Genomic DNA, 24,830 nt, shown 5'->3' with positions numbered 1-24,830 from the left:
GAAGCAGCTCGGGGCTGTGCCCATGGTGTGGTGGGTATTGTGTAGTTATGCCCATCTTTCTACTCTAGAAGCAATGTTCTACATTATTTTCTCTTAATTTTTACTTCATTATGTAGCGGCGAATTTTTACCTCTTTTTGCCCCCTTTTTTCTTATAGCTTGGCATATAGGCCGAATGCCGAAAAAAGATCATTTGGTATATATTTTTTATATTTTATGTTTGTTTGTCTGTCTGTTTGTTTGTTTGTTTTTATCCACTCAAGATACCATTTACGGTGCAATTTGCAAATCACCCGTTGCGACATCCATCATTACTCGTTGATGGTCGATAAACGTCCCAATAAATCGGACTTAGTCACCGGTCAGTTCTACAGCATAGATATCCATGGCTAACGATGGTTAACTATGGAAACATGTTGAAGGACATCAAGAAAATTTTCTAAGTTATTTATTTTGAGCTCTTTCGAGACGAGTAATGGATATATTCTGTAGATTTAGGTTTTGTCTGTGACTGCTAATGTGAGGCCGTCGTAGGTCGTACGGGGCTCAAACTCGGTGGGTGGGTGTAGTTCTGTCCTGGCAAGAAGAAGTTTATGTTCGTTAAGTCATCCGACCCCGGGGCCCCCTCCAAGGGGTACTTTGAGGTCAAATGACTAAAAACTGCCATATGGGCATGAAACTAGGTCCTACGGGACTCAAACTCGGTGGGTGGGTGTAGTTCTGTCCTGGCAAGAAGATGTTTATGTTCGTTAAGTCATCCGACCCCGGCCCCCCCAGGGGTCATTTGAGGTAAAATGACTAAAAACTGTCATATGGGCATGAAACTAGGTCGTACGGGGCTCAAACTCGGTGGGTGGGTGTAGTTCTGTCCTGTCAAGAGGATGTTTATGTTCGTTTTAAAGTCATCTGACACCGGGGTCCGCTCCCAGGGGTCATCTGAGGTCAAATTACTAAAAAGTGTCGTATGGGCATGAAACTTGGTAGGTACAGTCAACATTTAAAACAACATTTTTGAAGGTCATTTTGGGGTCATCCAAGGTCACCACGGGTCATCTGAGGTCAAATTAGTAAAAACTCATATATGGGCATGAAACTTGGTGGGTACAGTCAACATTTAGAGTTATAAGTTTAGATAATTTTGGGGTCATCCAAGGTCACCCAAGGGTCATCTGAGGTCAAAATACTAAAAACTGTCGTATGGGCATGAAACTAGGTGGGTACAGTCAACATTTAGAGCCAAATGTTTGGAAGGTCATTTTGGGGTCGCCAGGGGTCATCTGAGGTCAAATTAGTAAAAACTGTCATATGGACATGTCACCATCAGCCTGGTAATCGCGCCCAGCCGAGAACCGCCAAATATGGTAACCGCCTAGTCTATTTTAAAACTGATGCATCAATGACTATGTTCATCATGTCATTATTGTATCATTCTCACATACATTAGGAAATGAATTTGGAGAATAGAGGCCTTGCATGTGACATATCATCCCGTAAATATGGCGGACTACTCAAATGCATTCAACAAAAGCATGATTGCAATCAAATAGGTTGATGACAACATTTGATTGAATGGACTGCACTCCGCCATAACTACGGTGAAGGACACCGGCTCAAATCCTTTGTTTGGAGCCAATCGATAATTTCATGCAGGGCCTCTATACTTTCTGTTAATAAAATACTATGCTGACCTCACACTCCAGTAATTTCAGATCATTGAGCTCAGTAATACATCAAAGAATGTCTTCCAATTCATGAAAACAAATAGATAATCTGCATATCGGATTAAAAGCTTGAGGCATTTCAATTGCAAGGCCCATTACTTATACACCAACAACAACAACATAGGCCTACAAGTGTATATAATGTAGCATGTGCACACATTATCATGTTGTGGATGGTGAATCAAGCTGCAGTGCCTACCCATTCCCAAATAAATGCAGTGACCAACCGGTGTTCACTCATGATTGACGTACTGATCATTATGTATGATTTAAACTCATAGGTTTTGGCAATTTGGGAGGGGGTGGGTTCAAAATGACCCCATAGGATTATACGGGGGTAAAAATTTCAAATTGCTCAAATACCCCTTTCAAATAGGCTATATCAAATTATTTAAATAAATGAATGAATGAATGAATGAATGAATGAATGAATGAATGAATGAATGAATGAATGAATGAATGAATGAATGAATGAATGAATGAATGAATGAATGAATGAATGAATAAATAAATAAATGAAAAAAAGTTGAACAAATTGTAGCGTAGCATTAAAATCATAATAACCATTGCTGGCAGGCGGATTCGAACAAACGATATTGACATTACCAGTCTGATGCTCTAACACTGAGCTATGCCATCATCTAGTAATGAGGGTCGAGTTTTTAGCGTATACAGTGTTTGTCTGTGAAAATGCCGCCTTGTGAAATAAATAAATATAAAGTCTCAATTTTTAATTTAAATTTATTTGATAATTTTCTAACCTATATTTTCTTTAGAGCAGGGACAAATATTTCCCCTTTTATCCAATTTGGCCGCTAAATAAGAATCTACTTCTTTTATTACTGATTTATTCCGCGATTTGTTCCATTCAGCAATATCAAAGATTAATGTCAAGCATCTCACGACAGATATTTAGTTGGCTTAGTGGTTTTGCACAGTGCTTTTTAACCGGGAGGTACCGAGATCGATTCCCACCTCTGCCTGAATTTTTTTTCAAGACTGGGAAATAATAACCTGACATTCGCCGCTGACATTCGCACTGCAGAAGCGGAGTTGTAACTTGTTAAACTTTGCTCCTTCCGTAAAAGGGTACATTATTTTGGCACTACATTATTTCTTTTTTTCCACATTGCTGGTAGGCCCCTATGAAATATCAAATGGTCATCATTGGCGGTCACTTCAAATCATCGCCAACTGAACGAGGTTCAGGAATGTACTCTCATTGTTAATTGTTGGTTAATCCACCACTTGAACAGGACTTAACCAAAGCAAACAAAGGCTTAAGCTTTTTTACGAATGCTATACATAAGTATAAGCTTATTATCCTCTTCAACAATAGGATTAAAGATTGGTGCTTGACTGGAATTACGTGCTAGTGTCATTGGTTATTGTTAAAAGGCAATAAGGTGTGTAATTGCAATATTTCCTCTGAATAGGAAAGACTCTCTACATCGAACCATGGATGCTGGTGGTTCGAATTAAGCCCGATCCTGACTCCACTTCGCAGCGGTATGCGATGCTGCGATGCTTTTCAAACATCTCAGCATCCAGCGATGAAATTAAAATGTACAGGTGGAGTCAGTATCGGGCTTTAGGAATAAAAAACCAATTCGAAATGATGCGCTTGAGAATTCAACAATATAAATAATGGTAGCTCTATTATAATACACATTAATGATAAAATTCCAAAATATAATACGTTTTCTGTCTTTGCTTGTCACGTGGTAGCGATTATATTTTTAAATAAGTTTCAAATGAATAACAACAAGACAAGTGGCCGAGTGGTCTAAGGCGCTAGGCTCATAGAGTACTAAGCGTTGCGCCGTGAGTTCGAACCCCGCCTCTGCCAAACTTTAAAAGAAGTAAATTAAAATTTGACTTTTTTAATTTCATATTTGGGAAATGTGACTGGGAGAATTTATGTATGGTGTGGAGTGGTGTGATAGGGCATGTACTTTAACTGGCCGGCGCGGTCCGGTGACTAAGTCTTTATTGGGCGTTTTATCGGCAGTCAACGAGTAATGCATCTTCTGTGAACGCGCGCGAGCCCACTTACGATCTGCATCATTTACGATCTGCATCATTTTCTCGTAACGCGCGCAAACGGCTATCTTCTGAAGATAGCATTACGGGCCTAATAAAACAACAGAAAATATTTCACAAATTTAGAAAACATCTGTTAGGAAAGTTTGTTTTGATGTTTTTTGTTTGTTTGTTTATTCATTTGCTTGTTAGTTTTTCCGCTATCTACTCAAGATAGTATTTATTTGTAAAATACAAAGAAATTGAGAAAGGTTGAATATATTTTGTTAGGCCTATCAACTGATGATAGCATTTTTGAACCTAATGAAATAATACAATAAAGAAGGAAATCATAAGACTTAGCATGAGACGAGTCAGAAAGGTCATTTGGTATGTTTTTTTATATTTCATGTTTGTTTGTTTGTGTGTTTGTTTGTTTGTTTGTTTGTTTTTATCCACTCAAGATACCATTTACGGTGCAATTTGCAAATCACCCGTTGCGACATCCATCATCTTCTGTAAACACGCGCGAGCCCACTTACGACCTGCATGATTTACGATCTGCATCATTTTCTATTAACGCGCACGCAAACGACTATCTTCTGAAGATAGCATTGCGGGCCTAATAAAACAACAGAAAATATTTCACAAATTTAGAAAACATCTGTTAGGAAAGTTTGTTTTTGATGTTTTTTGTTTGTTTTTTGTTTGTTTTTCCGCTATCTGCTCAAGATAGTATTTAAAAAAACAAAAAAAACAACGAAAGTAAGTAAGAAAGGTTGACAATATTTTGTTATCTACTGATGATACCATTTGGAACCGTATGAACTGATTTAAAAAAAATCATAGAAGTCAGAAATTTCATTTGGTATATTTTGTTTGTTACTATACATGTTTGTTGTTTGCTTGCTTGTTTGTTTGTTATCTACTCAAGGTAGAATTTATGGTGTGATTTGCAAATCATTTTAGGCCCTTTGCGACATCACGCATCATCTGCTGTCAAAAAATGGGCTCAAAGCCTACTTACCGGCTGCATCATTTTCTCGGAACTCGGAGACGGCTTTACGGGCTTAATAAAACAACACAGAAAATATTTCATAAATTTAGAAAACATCTGTAAGGAAAGTTTTTTTTTTTTTTTTTGCTTGTTAGTTTTTCCGCTATCTACTCAAGATAGTATTTATTTGTAAAATACAAAGAAATTGAGAAAGGCTGAATATATTTATTTTGTTAGGCCTATCTGCTGATGAGAGCATTTTTGAACCTAATCAAATAATACAAAAAAGAAGGAAATCATAAGACTTAGCATGAGACGAGTCAGAAAGATCATTTGGTATATTTTTATGTTTGTTTGTCTGTCTATTTGTTTGTCTGTCTGTTTGTTTGTTTTTTTATCCATTTACGGTGCAATTTGCAAATCACCCGTTGCGACATCCATCATCTTCTGTGAACACGCGCGAGCCCACTTACAACATACATCATATTACGATCTGCATCATTTTCTCGTAACGCGCGCACAAACGGTTAGTAGTATATTCTGAAGATAGGATTGCGGGCATAATAAAACAACAGAAAATATTTCACAAACTTAGAAAACATCTGTTAGGAAAGTTTGTTTTTGATGTTTTTTGTTTGGTTTTTGTTGTTGTTTTTTTCCGCTATCTACTCAAGATAGTACTTTTTTTTATATAAAATACAACGAAAGTAAGTAAGAAAGGTTGACAATATTTTGTTATCTATTGATGATACCATTTGGAACCGTATGAACTGATTTAAAAAAAATTATAGAAGTCAGAAATTTCATTTGGTATATTTTTTTTTTTGTTACTTATACATGTTTGTTGTTTGTTTGTTTGTTATCTACTCAAGGTAGAATTTACGGCTTAATATGAGCTATCTTCAGTAGATAGCAAAATTAACATGATCCGATATGAGTTATCTTCAGTAGATAGCAACATTAACATGATATGATATGAGCTATCTTCAGTAGATAGCAATGTTAATATGACATGATATGAGCTATCTTCAGTAGTTGTGATACTTATTTTAAAAGGCGAGTTATATTTTTTAAATGTTTAAAGTCATTGTTAAGTTATTCTAACAAAATCACTAAAAGAGTCGCCAATACTATGGCTAAATTGCAGGTGTTGATGTGACGATGTCCCCTAGATATCAGCATGTCTGCATAGTTTGCACGGGATCCATTATTTGGTGCTGGGTCTAGGTTGAGAAGCTCACACATCAATGGGTAAACGTTTACCTGCAATGATATCAAAAAATAAACGAGTTTTTTGGTAATTCTGTCACACTTTGCGGTCAATGTTTTCTGGATAAATTATGAAAGGCAGACGTTTTATAGCGTTATTTTATCTATACGAGGCAATAAATAATTATGAAAAAGAACAAATAGACGCTATTATATGTAGGCATATTACAAAATTGTTACAAAAATTAATTCAATGTTCAATTTGTGTTCAGTTTTATGTTGCCAGCCGCCTAGGGAACAACGTAAGGGTAATAAAATAAAATTACCATGATAGGGCCTATCATAGTGATCTTAACCCTTACGATGGCTATTCACCCATCGCAATACTGGATCACAAAGTTACTCCTCAATATATCAACATATTATTAACCCTGTACCCCCAAGTCCCGAAACAGTATGAAGGATCATTTGTACCAAATTATATGCGATAGGACTACATCGCAAATGCAATAAAATCTAAGAAAAGAGCCGTTATCAGTGTTGAAAATATCAAGTTAAATTGGCGTGTTGCTGTTCAAACAAAGATCATTATGTAGTATACTGTCTACGTTGACTTACCGACTCGAAGGGTTCTTTCTGATAGCCCTTCTTAAAGCTGGGTCCCTGAGCAAAGAAGATAGATTTCATATCTTTGTTACCGTTGTCATATCCGTGACTTGATCCTTTAGGTGGGTACGCTTTTACGTCGGCTGAGTCCTGATATATACGAGAATACATACAATTTAATGATTAGAAATTATCGGTAAATAAAACGGTCCACAATAAGCATGCGTGTCGATTTTACATGGAGAGAACAAAGGTTACGGTCAAAGAAAAGATATACCGTTCCTAAAAATTTGCTGTACATCTTTTGCAGCTTTTTGCACATTATTCGTTCATTCATCATCTAGCACACTTTGTTGAGAGTTGTGTTTGTTTGTTTGTTTAAGTGGTTGCTCCGTCCGGAGACACTCCCCATAACATGGCGATATTAGTCCAATGGTGGTCCGATATATGTTCAATATTGGCCCAATATCATTTGCTCATGGGCCCAAGATTGGTCCAAGATTGGGCTTGGGCCAAATATTGGGCCTAAATTGGACCAATTTAGGCTGCCACTGTGATGCCAATATGAAGATTACCGATGGTAAGCCAAGATTGGCCCAATATGGGCAGCAAAATAATGCCGATGCCAAGATTGGCGTTCGAAAACCAACGTTGGGCCAATATATGCATGTTATCTGAGTCTTGGATCCTAGGACCAAGCTCAAACAAGATGATTTTTAAGATGCTCAAGCCAGGTTAAAAAATATAAGCATGTTGATGAACAGATAAAGATACAGGAAAAAGGCTGCTGACAAATTAAGTGAACAATTTTACTGTCAGCCTTTGGGACCTTTTGGGTCAAGAAAGTGGAAAGTCTTAATCCAATCTCAATTCGCAACTGCCACTAACACATTTAAAGTTTAATTTCCCGATGCGAAACTATAGAAGATTTACACAATAATCGTTCAACGATTTCAACACATTACCTCATATAGGACCCATGGCGAGTCCACATATCCTATGATCTTCAGGTGCCTTGAATTATCACCATAATGATATTGTTCAGGAAAGTCTTCTTGCTTAAAAACGTGAAGATTTGGATGTGCTCCTTTCAGGATACTGTACAACTGCATTATCGGAGAAAATACGTCAGTTGACATAATATTATATAAATGAAGTTCTTTAATTTTACGAATTGCTTTTATAATGTATGTAGGGTGTCCCAGAAAAAAAGTTGGTCCTAACGAAAATTTTGATATTTTAAAATGTGTTTGAAACAATCATTCAGTGTTTAGGCTACATAATGTGAAAGGCACATATTTAAGCAATCATTTGCAAAAAACACAGATAAAATAGTTTTGGTTGTAGTATAAATTTTGCAATTTTTGTTGACTTACAGAGTACTGGTTGATTGTACATGCATAATGCACTACACATTGGAGAGTTTTTTGAGGCATTGCATGCGTTCGTCTGTGGCTCATTGGTATAATGTTTCTCAAAACCCTTTTTGTAAACATGGTAAAAAGTGAGACATGTATATCTCAACGAAAATGTTCTGAGAATTTCAAAAAATGGCATTCAAAATTCGGCACGTTTAAGGGTTCCTGAATTATAGGAGGAAATCTCAAAAAATGCAAGTCCTCTCTATTTTAACCAGTAACTCAAGAACCAACAGACCTATCAAGATTTGAATGCCAGTTTTGAAATTGCGATGCATATTATTATATTACGTGTTACAAAGATATTCTGATTTTGGATAAGATAAAAATTGATCCACGCATTTATATTCTGCATAGAGACGAATCATAAATTCAAATTTGGGATATATCAATGTCAAGCGTATAGAGTCGTGTTTAAAGTAATTAATGAAGTAAAGTTATTACTACAATGCATGACTTCAAAAGTGACATAGATGTTGACTGGTCACCTGATCACATCTACACACACTACACAAAATTATTGCAACATTGCTGAAAAAGAAGAATTCAGCAAGCTGTAAGTTGAACATTGATCCAATATCATGACGATTTCACATGACGTACTGCATGAATGGAAATGCTCTTTGCTGAAATAAGAAAGATTATGCTAATACATGGGATTGAAGGTGTCACTTGTGGTGACAGCATGTGCCTATTCCAGTACTTACAATGGCGGAAAGACGGAAATCCGTTTGAACGTAGAGACGAAGAAACTTTGTCCCCAAAATGCTCCAATGCCTTTACAATGGTCTTTAAATGGTTTAATTACATATAGTTTTTGCACGGTATAGGATAATGGTGGTGGGAAAATGATTCATGAGGATGTCGGATTTCGGGTAAAAGAAATTACCAACCTTAGAAGACAAAGATCTTACAAGGTCTGGATGACTCAGAGGAAACAAATGTCATATGGCTGCACCGGGTGACCTTGAATCACACCAAAATATTGTCTCTGCATTCAATGAATTCCGGATCCCGTCTTTCCGTCACTGAAGCACCGAGAATAGGCACATGATGTCACCGCAAGAGACACCTTCCATCTATTTTCCATGCAGTACATACATATGTGAGATCGTCATTGGATCAATATTCAACTACAGTTTGTGGAATTCTATACTTTTTCAGTAATGGTGCAATACTTTTTGTAATTCAAACAACTCAGGAGAATTGTGACATAAAGGTTTCCAAAAGGGCGGATTTTCGGATTCATCTCTATAAAACAGAAAGTTCGACTCATTAGAATTCTTCCAAAGTTCATGTTTGATGGATATTTGACGACATGAGATTTAAAAAAAAAATACGTTGGTCCAGTGACTCTTTAAAGAGAAGTGGCTGTACTTCTGATTCCCGTTTTTGTATACGAGCTTATGCGTACCTTCTCTAATTGCCCTTCTTTAGGTTCCAGCTCAAGCACAGTTACATAAGCAACCAACATATGCACATCCTCTGGATCAATATAATCGTATATCTGTATCGTCTTTTGAGGGTCCAAAGTCACATGTCCATGATCGCTGACAATGATGACATCAGTGATGTCAGACAAGCCTTCGCTTTCCAGCTTGGTAAACAGATACCCAATATCGGAGTCAATTTCTTTGATAACATCAATTGTTCTCTGATCTTCATACCCAAACGAATGGAGAATTGAATCAGGTTGGTGAAAATATATCAAAGCTAAATCGAAGTCATCTTCTTGTAACCAAGATAGAGTGTCATCGACGGCTTGATGATTTGCATAATTATACCACTGCCAATAGTAGCTGATGACATTCTTTGTTGGCCATATACCATTAATAGCAACATTACAACCAGGATACTGGAGTGTGGCAGCTTTGTGTCCTTGGTTAATTGCTGTCACCCAGATTGGCTCAGCTCCCTTCTGATTCCATAATTCGGTATTGTTTATACCTTCTGCAAACGAGTATTGTCTTTCCAGTGTTTCTGGATTGAAGTTGACGTTAAGGAGAACGCCGTGAGATTCGACGTATAAACCTGTCGTAGGAAAGATCAATAATTGAAGACATTAACGCAAGAAGACCGTATAAGTCCACTTGGCCCCTCAACATGTATACATTAAAGTTGCGTATAGTTTCGTATAGTTTGATATTGTTTTGTACATGTTCAGGGGCCAAAACAAAATCTTTCACAACCTTTCATGATGTTTTCACCCTGGAACATGTATTAAATATTATAAAACCCTAAGAAACTCTACGTAACTTTAGTGTATACATGTTGAGGGGCCAAGTGGACTTACGATCTTCTTGCGCTCAGGTCTTCAATTACAGCGAAAACAAGAATACGATACTTAATCAATTTGATTTTGATAATGAAAATAAGAAAATGATACAAATACCTCGGGCTCTGAGAATGGAAATTTGTAACTGATTTTAACAGCTTCGTTCTCCTGCTGTAGTGAGTAGGGATGATCTTCTTCACCATTTTGATCAAAATCTAAGAAATGCTTTTTGGTTGGTTTTTTACACAGAAACCAAATGTTTAGCCTTCCATCTTTTCACGAATCAGACTGAAAAGTCGTAGGTAGGTCAAACTATATATTTATTTGTTATGACCAGAGGAATATTTTAGAATTATGTTTTAACCAAATCGGAACAATTTTGAATTACGACACTGATATAATCTTTGCTCCTGGATATCTCAGAACAACCAAGCGTCAACATAAAAGGAAAAAAAAAATGTTTTTCATGACATACTCGAATTCAACTTTACAATCATGAAAGAGATATTCTACCCAGGCCCGTACGCAGGATTTCATTTAGGGGTGCTGATTTTGAAAAAGTTGACTTTTTTCCAGGGGGGGGGGGGCGATTTTGTAAAAAGCGTGAAAACCTGATTTTTTTTTCTTTTTACGCTCGCAGATTCTGAAATTTTGGTACTTTTTGTATACTTTTCCAAATTTGCGTACGGGCCTGATTCTACATGGCTATTATCTCCAGCATTTTGATTTCAAACATCGACTGCTCTACAGTGCCAGAATTAGTGGGTAAGTGCAATAGCTGCCCCGTGAACATTTGGTATATTGTACTCATCTGCACATTGCAGCTATTGCACTTACCCACTTTTGGTACTGTGCAGTAGACATATGCATCTACTAGTAGGCCTATTTCAAAGAAAGTAGAAAAGACAGATTTTGACATACAGACCTGTAGCAATACTGAATGCACTGGGATTTGTCAGGGTTAAAAACACAGGGTCCATCCATCTAGCTCGCACACCATTTTCCTCTATTTTCTGTAACTCTGGTAGATCAAGTCCAAATAAATCCCATCTCATTCCGTCCACCATTAATAAGATGACTTTGCCATGGCCTTTGTGAGTCCATACTTGTGAGGCAGCAGACAGGAAGAAGAGAAGCAGGAATAGCCGGGTAGCCAATACTTTAGCTGTATGCATGGTGGAAGATGCTCAACTGAATAATGCAGATAAATCGGGAGATAAATAAAGGTAGTCATGTATAATAATAGTGAACACTTTTAAAACATAATACAAGCTTAGAAAAAAGTTCTAAAATGGTTCCTCAGCTGTCCGACCTTTACCCTTTTAAGGTTCTCAGAAGAATATTTAGAACTCTTATTGATTCGACGTATAGATACTTTTGGGGTTCCGGGGGGGGGGGGCACTTCAATATGAAATGGATATAGGTATAGGGCTGGCAATTTCACACCAAGGGGCATTCGGTGAGAGCAAAACGTAAAAATTATGGGATAATTGGGTGAGAACATGACCTTTTTTAAATGGAATCTTTGGGTGAGAGTCGAAACATCACCACAGAAACCTCGAAAATCGAATTTCTAGTTCTAAATGGCTTCAAATTTCTTTGTTTTTCAAAATAAGTACAGTGATAAATGAAAGTGGTTCAAATTGAACTTGTAAGGGTCTTTGGGTGACAAAAATATGGGGTCTTTGGGTGACAGCGATGCTGAAAAAGGAGATCTTAACAGCCCTACACACGCTTCACCTCCCAAGTTGGAGTGCCCCCCGGTGGGGTTCTTGAAGTTTTTAACATAAAAGAGCCCTTGTTTCGTGAGGGTGGTGCTTATATAAAATGGGGCAAAAAGGTAAGGCAAGAAGAGTGTACAACCATAATATACAACTACAAAATGGAAGTTTATTTCGTTTGCCTTTTAGCAATCAAGAGAAATAGAGAGCAATGACAGGTGGATGAAGCTATTTGGAAAAATAACAATCGCTGCGGGTTGCTCATGTAGCAGCGGTTCACAAACCATAGGACGCGACCTGCAGAGTAAGGCCCTCGAGTGGTCGAGCCGTTATTAACCCTCATCCCCGGGCCCTCATCCTACCAAACATTCCTGCACTAAAACGGCTGAAATACGCGCTAGAGGCTATCTAATCGTAACTCATGAACTTGGTCCATCTACAGTCCATAGACCTTTGTCTACTTGACACAGGTCGGCATAACTACACAATACCCACCACACCATGGGCACAGCCCTGAGCTGCTTCAAAGGGAATAGCCCCCTCAATTTGATATTTTCTTGTATTTTGACAAATAATCCCCCTATAGTCACATCATAATTTCTTTTACATTTTGGTTCTTGGACAAATGTCTTCAACGGAGCGCCATCTATCTAGTAGTTGGACAAATAATCCCCCTACAGTCACGACATGGCTTTTGGAATTTTGGTATTTGGACAAATAATTTCAGACAGAAAGGGTGTGTTGGTTGAAAACAGCCCGACGGTGTTGGTCGGCGTAGACGCAGTGTCTTCAACGAAGCGCCATCTATCTAGTAGTTGGACAAATAATCCCCCTACAGTCACGACATGGCTTTTTGGATTCTGGTATTTGGACAAATAATTTCAGACAGAGAGGGCGTGTTGGTTGAAAACAGCCCGACGGTGTTGGTCGGCGTAGACTCAGTTGAAAACTCATTATTTGAGTACGTCCAAGGTTCCACACCATGGGCCATTAACCAAGTGCGTCCATGTCCAAATAGGATATGCACGCAATTCTTGGTTTTATGTTGGCGCAGTCGGCGCAGACGTAGTTCTGAATTCGATAGAGGGCTTATAGGTCTTGGTTTTATGTTGGCGCAGTCGGCGTAGACGTAGTTCTGAATTCGATATGGGGCTTTGAAAACAGCATGCTTCTTAACAGGACATAGACACACTTGCGTGTAGGTCTTGGTTTTATGTTGGCGCAGTCGGCGCAGACGTAGTTCTCAATTCGATAGAGGGCTTATAGGTCTTGGTTTTATGTTGGCGCAGTCGGCGTAGACGTAGTTCTGAATTCGATATGGCGCTTTGAAAACAGCATGCTTCTTAACAGGACATAGACACACTTGCGTAAACACAATGCACGACTAAACATAATGTAGGCTATGAGGGAATGCCTCGTTCTAACAAGAAAGCCCGACTGCGCGTTGGGACGAGAGACCTTATTTTTTGTAGTATATTTAGAATCAATCGTATCAAATTTTTACTTGAGTTGTAAAAACCATAAAAAGAGTCTCAATCAGTCTCATTAATTTTTATGTATTTTGCTGTTTGTTGGTATAAGAAAATATGTAATAGTAAGTGCAATGCATCGCAACAAGACCAAAGTCATATAATTTGGATTCTATTATTTTTTAGAATGTAGTTCAGCCATCAATTCGCGGGAGAATTTTCCCAATTTTAACGTGATAAAATGGACTTTACAATCCATACCCGATGACCCCCCTTTTTTTTTTTTAGTTGCGGCTACCCAATGAACCCCTTTCTTTGGTTGCGGCTACCCATAACCCCCTTTTCTATAATAGCATCATCAAAATGCAACTAAACAATGCAGAAACTGTCCAATTTTGCTTCATTTTTTCACAATTATGCCGAAAGTTTCAAAATTTTGCTACATTTTGTCACAATTTTCTACCCGATGACCCTTTCTTTAAATCTTATACTCGATGACCCCTTTTTTTATTTTGTTTTTACCCAATGACCCCCGTAGTTTTAAAAATAACGCTTTGTACCCGATATGCCCCTACTTCGCGACTCCGGTATGGCACATACCCGTCACTTCCAAAATTGAGTGCCCCCCTCCCCCGAGGTTCAAGTTGGATATGGTATACAAATGTGACTCAAAGACAGAGATATACCATATACACAATTATTGTTTAATTCTTGATGGTTTATTGATAGTAATAACAAAATATACTTACAAAATTGGATGCAAATATAAGTGAGATGATTGTAGTCATACAGTTATAACAAGATTAGAATGTACACGAATTTGTTTGCCTTATTAAGAAATACAGAAAGGTGTACAATAGAGTTGATAATGGTAATCATGGGTATGTGTCATTCTTTTGAAAATATGCAAGCTTCATAAGCATGTAATTGAAGATTCCGCATGTTTTGAAGGTGATAATGATACTTTTTGATAATTTTGGCTATGGAGCACGGGCCCAAAACGGGAGGCTGTATATTGCACGTCCCACGGCTGGTACCAGAGGATGATTTAAGCACTTCCCAGCAAGTCTTGCGGTTAGCATAGCTGTGGGGGTGAACATGACACCACTGCCCGCCCACTGCATACACACGTACACGTGCATGGTTAAATTTGAATTTGGACAGATATATTTACAATAAAAACACCTTCAAAAAGTTGGCCGATTTCACATTTTATGTTATCTTATCTACAGAAGGTGTGATTTATCCTTCGTGCATACATCACTTTACATCTGAAATCGACCAAGTAATAATGACACACGGACAATTCTTAAACAACATCTTTTGCACAGAGTTCAATGGGATTTGAAAAATATAGTGGCAGTTGAAACTCAGAGGATGATTTTTAAAAGCACTTCCCAGCAAGTCTTGCGGTTAGCATAGCTGTGTGAGTGAACATGACACCACTGCCCGCCCACTGCATACACATGTGCATGGTTAAATTTGAATTTGGACAGATATATTTACAATAAAAACACCTTCAAAAAGTTGGTCGATTTCACATTTTATGTTATCTACAGAAGGTGTGAATTATCCTTCATGCATACATCACTTTAGATCTGAAATCGACCAAGTAATAATGACACACGGGCAATTCTAAAACAAAATCTTTTGCACAGAGTTCAATGGGATTTGAAAAGTAAAGTGGCAGTTGAAACTCTATATAGTGATAACACTTTTACAATGCATGCATCATGGGGCTTCCTTAAATCATCCTCTGGTTGAAACTCTAGTGATAACACTTTTACAGTGCATGATGGGGCTTCCTTAAATCATCCTCTGGGCTGGTACGTTCAATCTCAGCCCATTGTCATTTTGACAATTCAACAGGAAGGCCTGTTTCCATTGCTACATTCTTGATGTCTTATATTAAACGAAAGTACGATTGCCGGATTCCGAATGATATTGTTGATTGTAACACATAATAAGTTCTATGTTAAAGCTTTGTTTTACATTACCTAATTACAATTGGGTGAACAATGTGTTCGTATGTTTACTGCGCTCTGTACAAAATAGAAGAATAACATTACATAAAACCCTCCACCACTAAAAACTTACAAATTAATACATGAAGAAAATAATATTTAAACTGGACTACTGCCTAACATTTTGTGTCTTGAGCTGTTTAAGGTGGTTATGCAGGCATTAAACAGATTAATTGAGTAGACCAAAGTACACTGATCAATATGCCTTTTCTTTGGAATCAATCGGACATAGGCCTACAGTTTTCAAAATACATCAATTTATATTTTCTTTGTATCGTATTGTCTTTATCAATAATCAATCAAGTCAATAAGCTAAAATGACTGGAGAAGCTCATTAACATATAATTTTTGCCAATATTTTGCTAAAAATCCATTCATAAATGTTCGGGGTACTTTTATTTTGCATAAATTTGCCCTGAAACTTGGTCAAAGTGTTTCTAATATGTTTTAATGTATTATATAGTGAAGGCCAAGTTCAATAATAAACAACATGTTTTACATCCGACTTATTCAAAACAAGGTGGAGGAAAGGGCATTTTATTTTTTAGAGCAGAATCGTGAATACCCATAATTATAGTTATTCTAGCATACACTATGTCTGCACAAAAGAGGAGAAATCTTTTTATTTGTTATACTGACATATAGAACCCCCTTATTTATCTCAAAACATTCCTAAAGTGTTTCTAGTTTATTAGCAAGGCTATAGGAAGAATATTTGTTTTGTTAAAATAACTGACTTTCACAAAATACAAATTTAATTGAAGAAACCTCAACAAAGGAAACAAAGAAGACGTGAAACATGTTAATTTTGTTTATTTGGCCTAACTTAAGGGCTATATGTTTTACATCCTACAGCATTATCGTTGCTCAACAATGTAAAAACGTTTTTGTAACATTCCTAAAACATTTTTTGAAAACTTGGTACAAATCATTCTAAACAGAATGTTATTTTGGAGTTGCAAAAATATTTTGAAAAACATGTTTGTCCAAGTATTTACAATCACGTTTTTAAAATGTTTTCACGACCTTTATATAACGCGACATTTAAATGTTATTAAAATGTTTTACGTTTTTATAACATTCCAAAAACATTTTTTAAAACTTGGTACAAATCATTCTAAACAGAATGTTACCCAAAGACCAAGAAAGGAGAGACGGGAAAAATATCACATTTTGCCACACATCAGCCCTCCGCTAGGATCAGGCATTTATTTGCCAATTGCAAAAATCCTTTACATGTAAATAATATTAAAGACAACAACAATTCATCGTATATATAAAAAGCAAAAATGGCTAAGGCTTCAGCAAGCGTTAAGCATACAAAAGATGCAAAATTGGGAAAATAGAAATATATGGAATACCGGTAAATAAAAGCAACGGAACTGTGTGATGCTACGCAGGCCAATAGCCTTCCAGATGAGGTACCTAAAAGGGGCACATAATATGATTTGAATAGGGTGAATTACGCTATATTGTAAGGGAAGCTGCTTACAAGCAAAAAATGTTGAGCAAAAGCTGATAGGGTGAGTTACGCTACATATTGTAAGGGAAACTGCTTACAAGCAAGGACCTTTAAAAGCAAAACGCTGAAGCCTTAGAAGCATATTTAAATTCAAGATTTGTTCTTTTCCTTTGCTGGAGCCCGCGAGATGTTCCCGAGCATCCTTGTAGCTTTGTAGGAAAATAACCTATATATAGATATAGATATAAAGATAATCATTATTGATTAATTACTATACTTAACAAGCAAGGGCGCCTTATAAGGCTATAATTTGAGTAATTTTTTATATGGAATGTTGAAAATGATCCGCCATCACCCTCTAACACAATAGTATGCATATCATATATATCAAACATTGTATATGCTCATTCCTTTTCTGCATTTCCTTGGTTGGAACTTGCGAGATATTCAAAAGCGTTCTTGTAGGAGAGATGCCTACGACTTATGCATTTCTAAATAATATTTGTAATTACTCAATTGATTGGCAACATTTGTATCGAAAACAATTGATTTTTATGAAAGCATGAATGTTTTCTTCATGCTGCAATATTTCTTTTACTCCATAAACACAAATATATCATTTAAAGACAAAATTTTTATTGATATTTTTGGCTTTACAACCAATTCATATTTTTCCTCAACCGCTTATGGGAGTGGCGGGTGGGAAAATTAAATTTCCGATCCTAGTCGGATGAGAGCTGAATGCGTTGTGATATTTGAAAAGAAGACAAAGCCAATCTCTCCAAAAAAGGCTTCCTCTCATTGGCTAACGAAAAACTAGGAGGAATCTGCCATGTGAATGGGCCGCCTACCCGTTGCCAAACACGCCGATCGATGACCGCATGACAATGACCCGATTGACCTCCTAGTTCATGACCTTAAAAGTCATTTTAATGGGCGCGACCATTCTTGGCATGGGTAAACTGGTTTCTTCAAGACGAGCATTCAGAAACATTATTATTTTGGAGTTGAAAAAATATTTTGAAAAAAAAATGTTTGTCCAAGTATTTACAATCACGTTTTTAAAATGTTTTCACGACCTTTATATAATGCGACATTGAAATGTTATTAAAATGTTTTACGTTCTTATAACATTCCAAAAACATTTTTGAAAACTTGGTACAAATCATTCTAAACAGAATGTTATTTTGGAGTTGAAAAAATATTTTGAAAACGATGTTTGCTCCAAATATTTCGTTTTTATAAATATTTACAAATGAAGGTAAAATGTTTCTAGTAAATGGTTGAAATTTTAAACAGGGTCAGTCCATATCAAATCAACCAATTTTCTGAAAAGTTCCCAGGTGACCCTCTCAGATTTTGATGAAATTCCATCAGAATATTCTTTTGTGGCCACAATGAACCCATACAAAAATTTGGCTTCATAGGCCATGTCGTTTTTGAGAAATGGCCCTTTGAATTTTGGCCCGGACCCCCCCTTTTTGGCACTCGCGAGTGTCATTGGTGATTTTTACCAACTTTGGTGGCTCATAACTTCTTGTTCTGAACAGAACTGGCTCTAAATTTCAGATATCTGCTTTCCTTTTTAAGTTATGAGCACCCAAAGTTGGTCATTTATTCAACCGCAAGTGTGATTTTGTCATTTTGGTGGTCCCCTGGTGTCAAAAATATGTGGTCATATGACTCAAATGTCATAGATACATTGTCTATAGGTACATATCTAAGCCCACAAGCAAGTTTGAGCAAATCAAACCATTAATGGAGGAATGGGCGGTATACGAAGTTGGGTTCGGGTGAAAATTTGCTGGAGACCCCCCCCCCCCCCCTTTCAGACCAATGGTTGACCATGTTGACAGTTGAAACATGAATTGAAATTTACAGCCCTGAAACATACTTATGAGACCTACCTACCTAGGTACTCAACTCCATCATAGTTAGATGGCAGCTTGAAAATAGGGTGGAAAACCTACTATTTCTTGTCTAAGGGTGTTGAATTCAGCAACCATGACAACAAAATCAGCAAAATTTGACCAAGTTTTTTCACAAGTGTCATATGAAATTTGTTCTGGGTGTGTTTTAGAGGCTAATAAACACATCTAGAGTGGTCTGTAATGTACGACCCAAAAATATGCACATATAGCCCTACTAAGTAAAATTTTGCATATTTTGTTGCCATGGTTGCCGAATTCAACACCCTTAAACAAGAAATAACAGGTTTTTCTCCCTATTTTCAAGAGCCATCTAACTATGATGGAGTTGAGTACCAAAGCTGATTTTTTGTTTCTAGGTAGGTCTCATAAGTATGTTTCAGGGCTGTAAATTTCAATTCATGTTTGCTCCAAATATTTCGTTTTTATAAATATTTACAAATGAAGGTAAAATGTTTCTAGTAAATGGTTGAAATTTTAAATGTTTTTGCTTCCTAAGACTATGTATTTATTATCAATATCATGCCTTATACTCTGTTTGACCAAACTTCCTATTCAATCATGAGATGGAAATTTGTTTTTTAAGATGTATCCGGGAGTTGTATAACACTTTCAATTTTCATTTCATCACGCTCTAAAACAAACGATTTCTTATGTATTACTTTGTTTCGTGATGAAAATCGTGATGTTTTATTTCATCACTCACGAAAAATTGATTTCTTATGTATTACTTTGTTTCGTGATGAAAACCGTGATGTTTTATTTCATCATCACGCTCTAAAACAAACGATTTCTTATGCATTATATTTGTTTTGTGATGAAAATCGTGATGTTTTATTTCATCACGCTCTAAACAATAATTATAGTTACATGCATTTTAAGAAAAAAAAAAAAATCTTATTAAAACAGTATGTTGTTTAGAAAAAATGTAGAAAGTGATGATGATGATGATGATGATGATGATGATGATGTCTCCAAAAGTGTCCCGGGTTTTTTTCTTGCCCTAAATCGTGCGTATATCTATAAAATAAGGCACTTCAATAATCAATAATCAGTCCCGCGACGGTCTCCGCTAACTAGCTACCCAGCAAACACAAAACGTTTTCGACATCATTCGCAAAAGGTTGTCAGAAAACGTTTAAATGTCGGGTTATATAAAGAGTACATTAATGGTATAAAACGTTTTCATAACATTAAATAACATTTGTTGGTAATTTACTGCACAGCAAACACAAATGTTTTACAGAAAACATTTAAATGTCGGGTTATATAAAGGGTATAAAAACGTTTTAATAACATTCCAAAAACATTTTTGAAAACTTGGTACAAATCATTCTAAACAGAATGTTATTTTGGGGTTGAAAAAATATTTTGCAAAAAATGTTTGCCAAAAATATTTACAATAACGTTTTTTTAATGTTTTCACAACCCGAAATTTAAATGTTATTAAAACGTTTTGTAAAAAAAAATTAAGAACATGTCTTTGTTTGCTGGGTGCAAATATTTTAACATAATGTTATTTAAGTGTTGACAAAATATTTGGCCAAAAATGTTTGCAAAAATAGTTTACAATGACATTTCGAAAACATTTTTAAAATATTGTTGTAGTGTGTTTTCATACAAAACGTTTTAAAACGATTTCCTGACCTTTATATAACCCGACATTTTAATTTTATTAAACCGTTTTTACCTAAACCAAAACCCAAAATATAACTTATTTAAAACGTTTTAAAAACGTTTTTGTGTTTGCTGGGTACTAACTTGGGTTATGGGCGCTGATTTTCATGTTCACTGTCACTTACTCATCAGCGAAGTACGACCCTTTGTCAATCACCTTCAGTACCCCATTTCGGCATACTATATAAGAAACTCATCATGATGATCGAACAGAGAGTACTTTAAATGTACCTTGTACCGTTTTCGTGTGGCATTCTTCAGAAGTGAGCGGTCCGTTTACCAAAATTTTCGGTCAAATCTCCATTCAATTAACACGGGAGTTGGCTAGCTATGCCTTGCCCTCACTCACTATTTTACCAAAGTACCAAATTTCTGAACATCTAACCTATAGCTGCAATTTTAGGTCATGTACTTTTAATATTGGCCGGTTAACCCTAACCCTAACCCTACCACAATATACTGCCGGCCATTTTGAAAAAGTCCACTGAACCAATGTAGATTCATTTTATGCAAAAAAACCGGCAAAAAAGCTTTCCGGATTCGGTTTCAGCAGCCAAAATGGCTATAGAATCCACTCGTCTAATAAATGATTTGCAAAAAAAGCTACCATTTGCCCAGGTACGGTATTGTGCAAAATTTTACTAAACAGCAGAGTAAAATCTTTCCCCTTACTCAACACCGGGTAATTTTACTCAATTCATGTGATGTTTGGTTTATAATGTGATTTTTGGTTTACATTGTGATATTTTGGTTTAAAATGTGATTTTTGATCAAAAAAAAAGTTTTTGGTCTAAAATGTGCTTTTGATCAATAATTTGATTTTTTGTTGGTCAAAAATCAAAAATGTGACTTTTGGTCAAAATTAATGTGATTTTTGGGTTGGAAGGTGTTTTTAGTCAAAAATGTGATTTTTTTTTTGTATGTATGATTTGTTTTCCTTTTCTAAAACATCTTGTTTTAAAATTGGGAAACAAATGATAATGACGTAGATATTCATTTGTTTTTTACACATTACCCACCTAAAAAAATGCGGACAGTCCTATATTGCATAATATGTATTTCGATTGAACATCTGCATTTTGTACCATTCAAAGAACAGTAGTTTTAGCTAGTACTAACTATACAGTTAATATTGATGAGAATTTCAATAATATGATATTGGAATTAAATTCATAGTCCCTCTTTAAAAATAAAATGTTATCAATTTCAGACAATTGAGGCCCGATTTAAGGAAAGTTAAAATGAGAAAGAATCCTCACTTTGCAGTTTTTTATGTTTCTTATTATTTTGTGATGATAAAAGTAAGGATATTTTAACACTTTAGAAATTTCTCGTTTGTTATGTTTCTTATTACTTTGTGAGGAAAAGTAAGGAATTTTTGTATTACTTTGGAAATTTTTCACTTGTTATCATCATGTTTTGTGATGACAACAGTGAGAATTATTTTCATCATTTCGCCAACTTCTCATTTGTTATGTTTAACGTTTCTTATTATTTTGTGAGGAAAAAGTGAGGATTTTTTATCACTTTGGAATGTTTTCATTTGTTATATTTCTTATTATTTTGTGATGAAAAAGTTGTTCATTACGACGCCAATTTTTCATTCATTTTTTTTTTTTTTTTTGTGATGAGATACGTGAAGATTTCTATCACATTCGAAATATAATTAGATATGGCACGATTTGGGGAGAAATTTTGGCACCTATTTTTTTTTTTCATAATAATTCATCACTTTTTTCATCACTTTGAAAACAATATTACAAAATGCAATCAAACAATATCAAGGCATGGAATAATAATATTAAATTTCTCAATCCATGGGCTTAAAGCAACATTGTACATTATACAGAAAATTTTAAAAAATCCGAAGTAATTTCAAAAAATTTTTTCCATACAAAATAATGTGAAACGTAACAAATGAAAAATTTGCAAAGTGATAAAAAAATCCTCACTTTTGTCATCACAAAATGATAGAAAACATTAAAAATCAAAAATATAAAAGTAGTAAAAAATCCTCACTTTTTTTCACCAGAAAAATATAAGAAACATAATAAATAAAAAATTTGCAAAGTTATGACAAAATTCTCACTTTTTTCCTCACAAAATATTAAAAGACATATAAAATTCAAAATGTGCAAAGTGATGAAAAACTATCACTTTTCCTCACAAACTATAAATAAGAAACATAACAAATGAAAAAATTACAAAGTGATGAAAAAATCCTCACTTTTGTCATCACAAAATGATAGAAAACATTAAAAATCAAAAATATAAAAGTAGTAAAAAATACTCACTTTTTTTTTCACCAGAAAAATATAAGAAACATAATAAATAAAAAATTTGCAAAGTTATGACAAAATTCTCACTTTTTTCCTCACAAAATATTAAAAGACATAAAAAATTCAAAATGTGCAAAGTGATGAAAAACTATCACTTTTCCTCACAAACTATAAATAAGAAACATAACAAATGAAAAAATTACAAAGTGATAAAAATCCTCACTTTTTCCTCAAAAATATTAATAAGAAACATACCAAATGAAAATATTACAAAGTGATAAAAATTTCGGGTTGGTACAATTTGTGACCCTAACTTCTCATACCCGACTTTTCAACCTAAAAATTTCAGCCAATATGGTACATATTTTCTAATGATTTAAGCAAAATATTTTTTTTAATTCTCAAAACCCAACTTAACTAAATAACAAAAACTGATGCTAAACTTAAAATGTGTATCCATTATTTAAATTCAATCAATCCCGGAAATTAAGCATGTTAATAAAACCCTAAGCCACGATGGGTAGATTTGTTTTTGATTACCCAGATCAGCTATAATGCGTATAATAAAGGATGGGTCCCTATTTCCACGATTCAGAATTCTTTCAGAGTAAAATATTTTGCTCGTGTTATTGATTTGGAATCCCATCGCTGGCCAAAATTGCTTTTGAACACGATGATGAGCTTAAACATCGAGCCTAACAAGCTGCGTTACAAATTCTTAAATAGTGTCCAAAATATCTTAAACGAATGTGATTTAGATGACGTCATCGCCTGCGCAAAGGTCGGAAAACCTCCTCGTAATCCACATTGGGTGAATTCGATTAAAGATAGTATTTATAACATCTCTAATAACAAATGGGAAGAGGACGCTCAAACTAAATCTTCACTCGTTGATTACTTAGCAATTAAAGACGCTCCATATATGGAGACATATCTTTTAGATGCAACTGACTTTCATGGCGCCTCGTTGAAATTCAAAATTCGCTCTAACACTCTCCCGTTAGACAGTAAAATTTGTAAATGGACACCAGACAATGATGGTATTTGTAAATTATGTAATATTGATCGCGAGGATGTAAAACACTTCCTTTTCACATGTCACTCACTTAACACAATCAGGGCTGATGAATACAGTAAACTCGAGAAAGAGCTAATTAATTTAAATGGTATAGATATTTGGGAATTATTCATCTCTGGTAACTTAGACGTAAAGTATAATATGACCCTTGGAAGTGTAAATTGTTTGATAATTTAAGTAAGGCAGAAGATTTCTATCACACATTTGATAAATTCTGCAAATCCTTCGTGAAAAGAGCATGGAAGGCAAGATCCGAATTGAGTTTGAACGCTACTGATATTTAATGTATTTATTTATATGTGATGAATTCTGCGTTGCTAGCTAAACTGTATAATTGAATATTTTTATATTTTGTTTTATTTTCATGCTTACAACCCATTTCAAGTCAACTTGGGTTGAGACAGGCAATTTCTTTCTTTTGTTATTATATATCTTATAATTTTGCATGTATATTAAGTTGTGTTTAAAATTCGTTTTTATATGTATATTGTTTCTGAACGCACCGCTGGTTAGGCGTGTGCCACTGATATAAAAGTGTATGTTCCAATAAATAAATAAATAAAATAAATAAATAAAATAAAGGCTACTGCATGGAGGTGAGGTTTATGACCAAGAAATGTAAATATTGACTTTCCCTCTGTGTGTGTCATCACATGAACAATTACGTAATCGTATTGACTTTTGTTGAACCATGGTTGAACTTGTTAAAAGGTCAGTGAACTCATCATCACTCCTGCCAGAGACCATTTTCTCGGGGTGCCCTGTGCAAGGCAACATGATTCAGCTTTGGCCCTTCAGATCTGTAACCTAACTTTTCCAAGCTGTCCCAAAAAATCTCTTTTCCCGTGAAAATTTGCTATCAATGCTAAAATGCGAAGGGGGATACCGGAGCCAGGGGCCAAAATTTCCACATCGCATCGTTCAACAAAAAAACATTAATTACCA

The 24,830-nt window shown here is 35.4% G+C and overlaps 1 protein-coding gene across 1 annotated transcript; it reads right to left on the bottom strand.

Moving 5' to 3' along the window:
- Positions 1 to 4,648: 4,648 nt before the first annotated feature.
- LOC140137194 (ectonucleotide pyrophosphatase/phosphodiesterase family member 7-like) lies at positions 4,649 to 11,439 on the bottom strand. The gene is made up of 5 exons (XM_072158846.1): positions 11,173 to 11,439; positions 9,387 to 10,003; positions 7,520 to 7,660; positions 6,567 to 6,704; positions 4,649 to 6,002 (listed from the first exon to the last, which is right to left on the bottom strand). The coding sequence occupies exons 1-5, from the start codon at positions 11,420 to 11,422 to the stop codon at positions 5,835 to 5,837; spliced, it is 1,314 nt and encodes a 437-aa protein (XP_072014947.1). The 5' UTR covers positions 11,423 to 11,439; the 3' UTR covers positions 4,649 to 5,834.
- Between the last annotated feature and the right edge of the window lie 13,391 nt (positions 11,440 to 24,830).

Source organism: Amphiura filiformis, chromosome 17, assembly GCF_039555335.1.
Source record: "Amphiura filiformis chromosome 17, Afil_fr2py, whole genome shotgun sequence".
Taxonomy (NCBI): Eukaryota; Metazoa; Echinodermata; class Ophiuroidea; order Amphilepidida; family Amphiuridae; genus Amphiura; species Amphiura filiformis.
The sequence above is the reverse complement of the archived record's forward strand: the minus strand, read 5'-3'. Positions and strand labels throughout refer to the sequence as shown.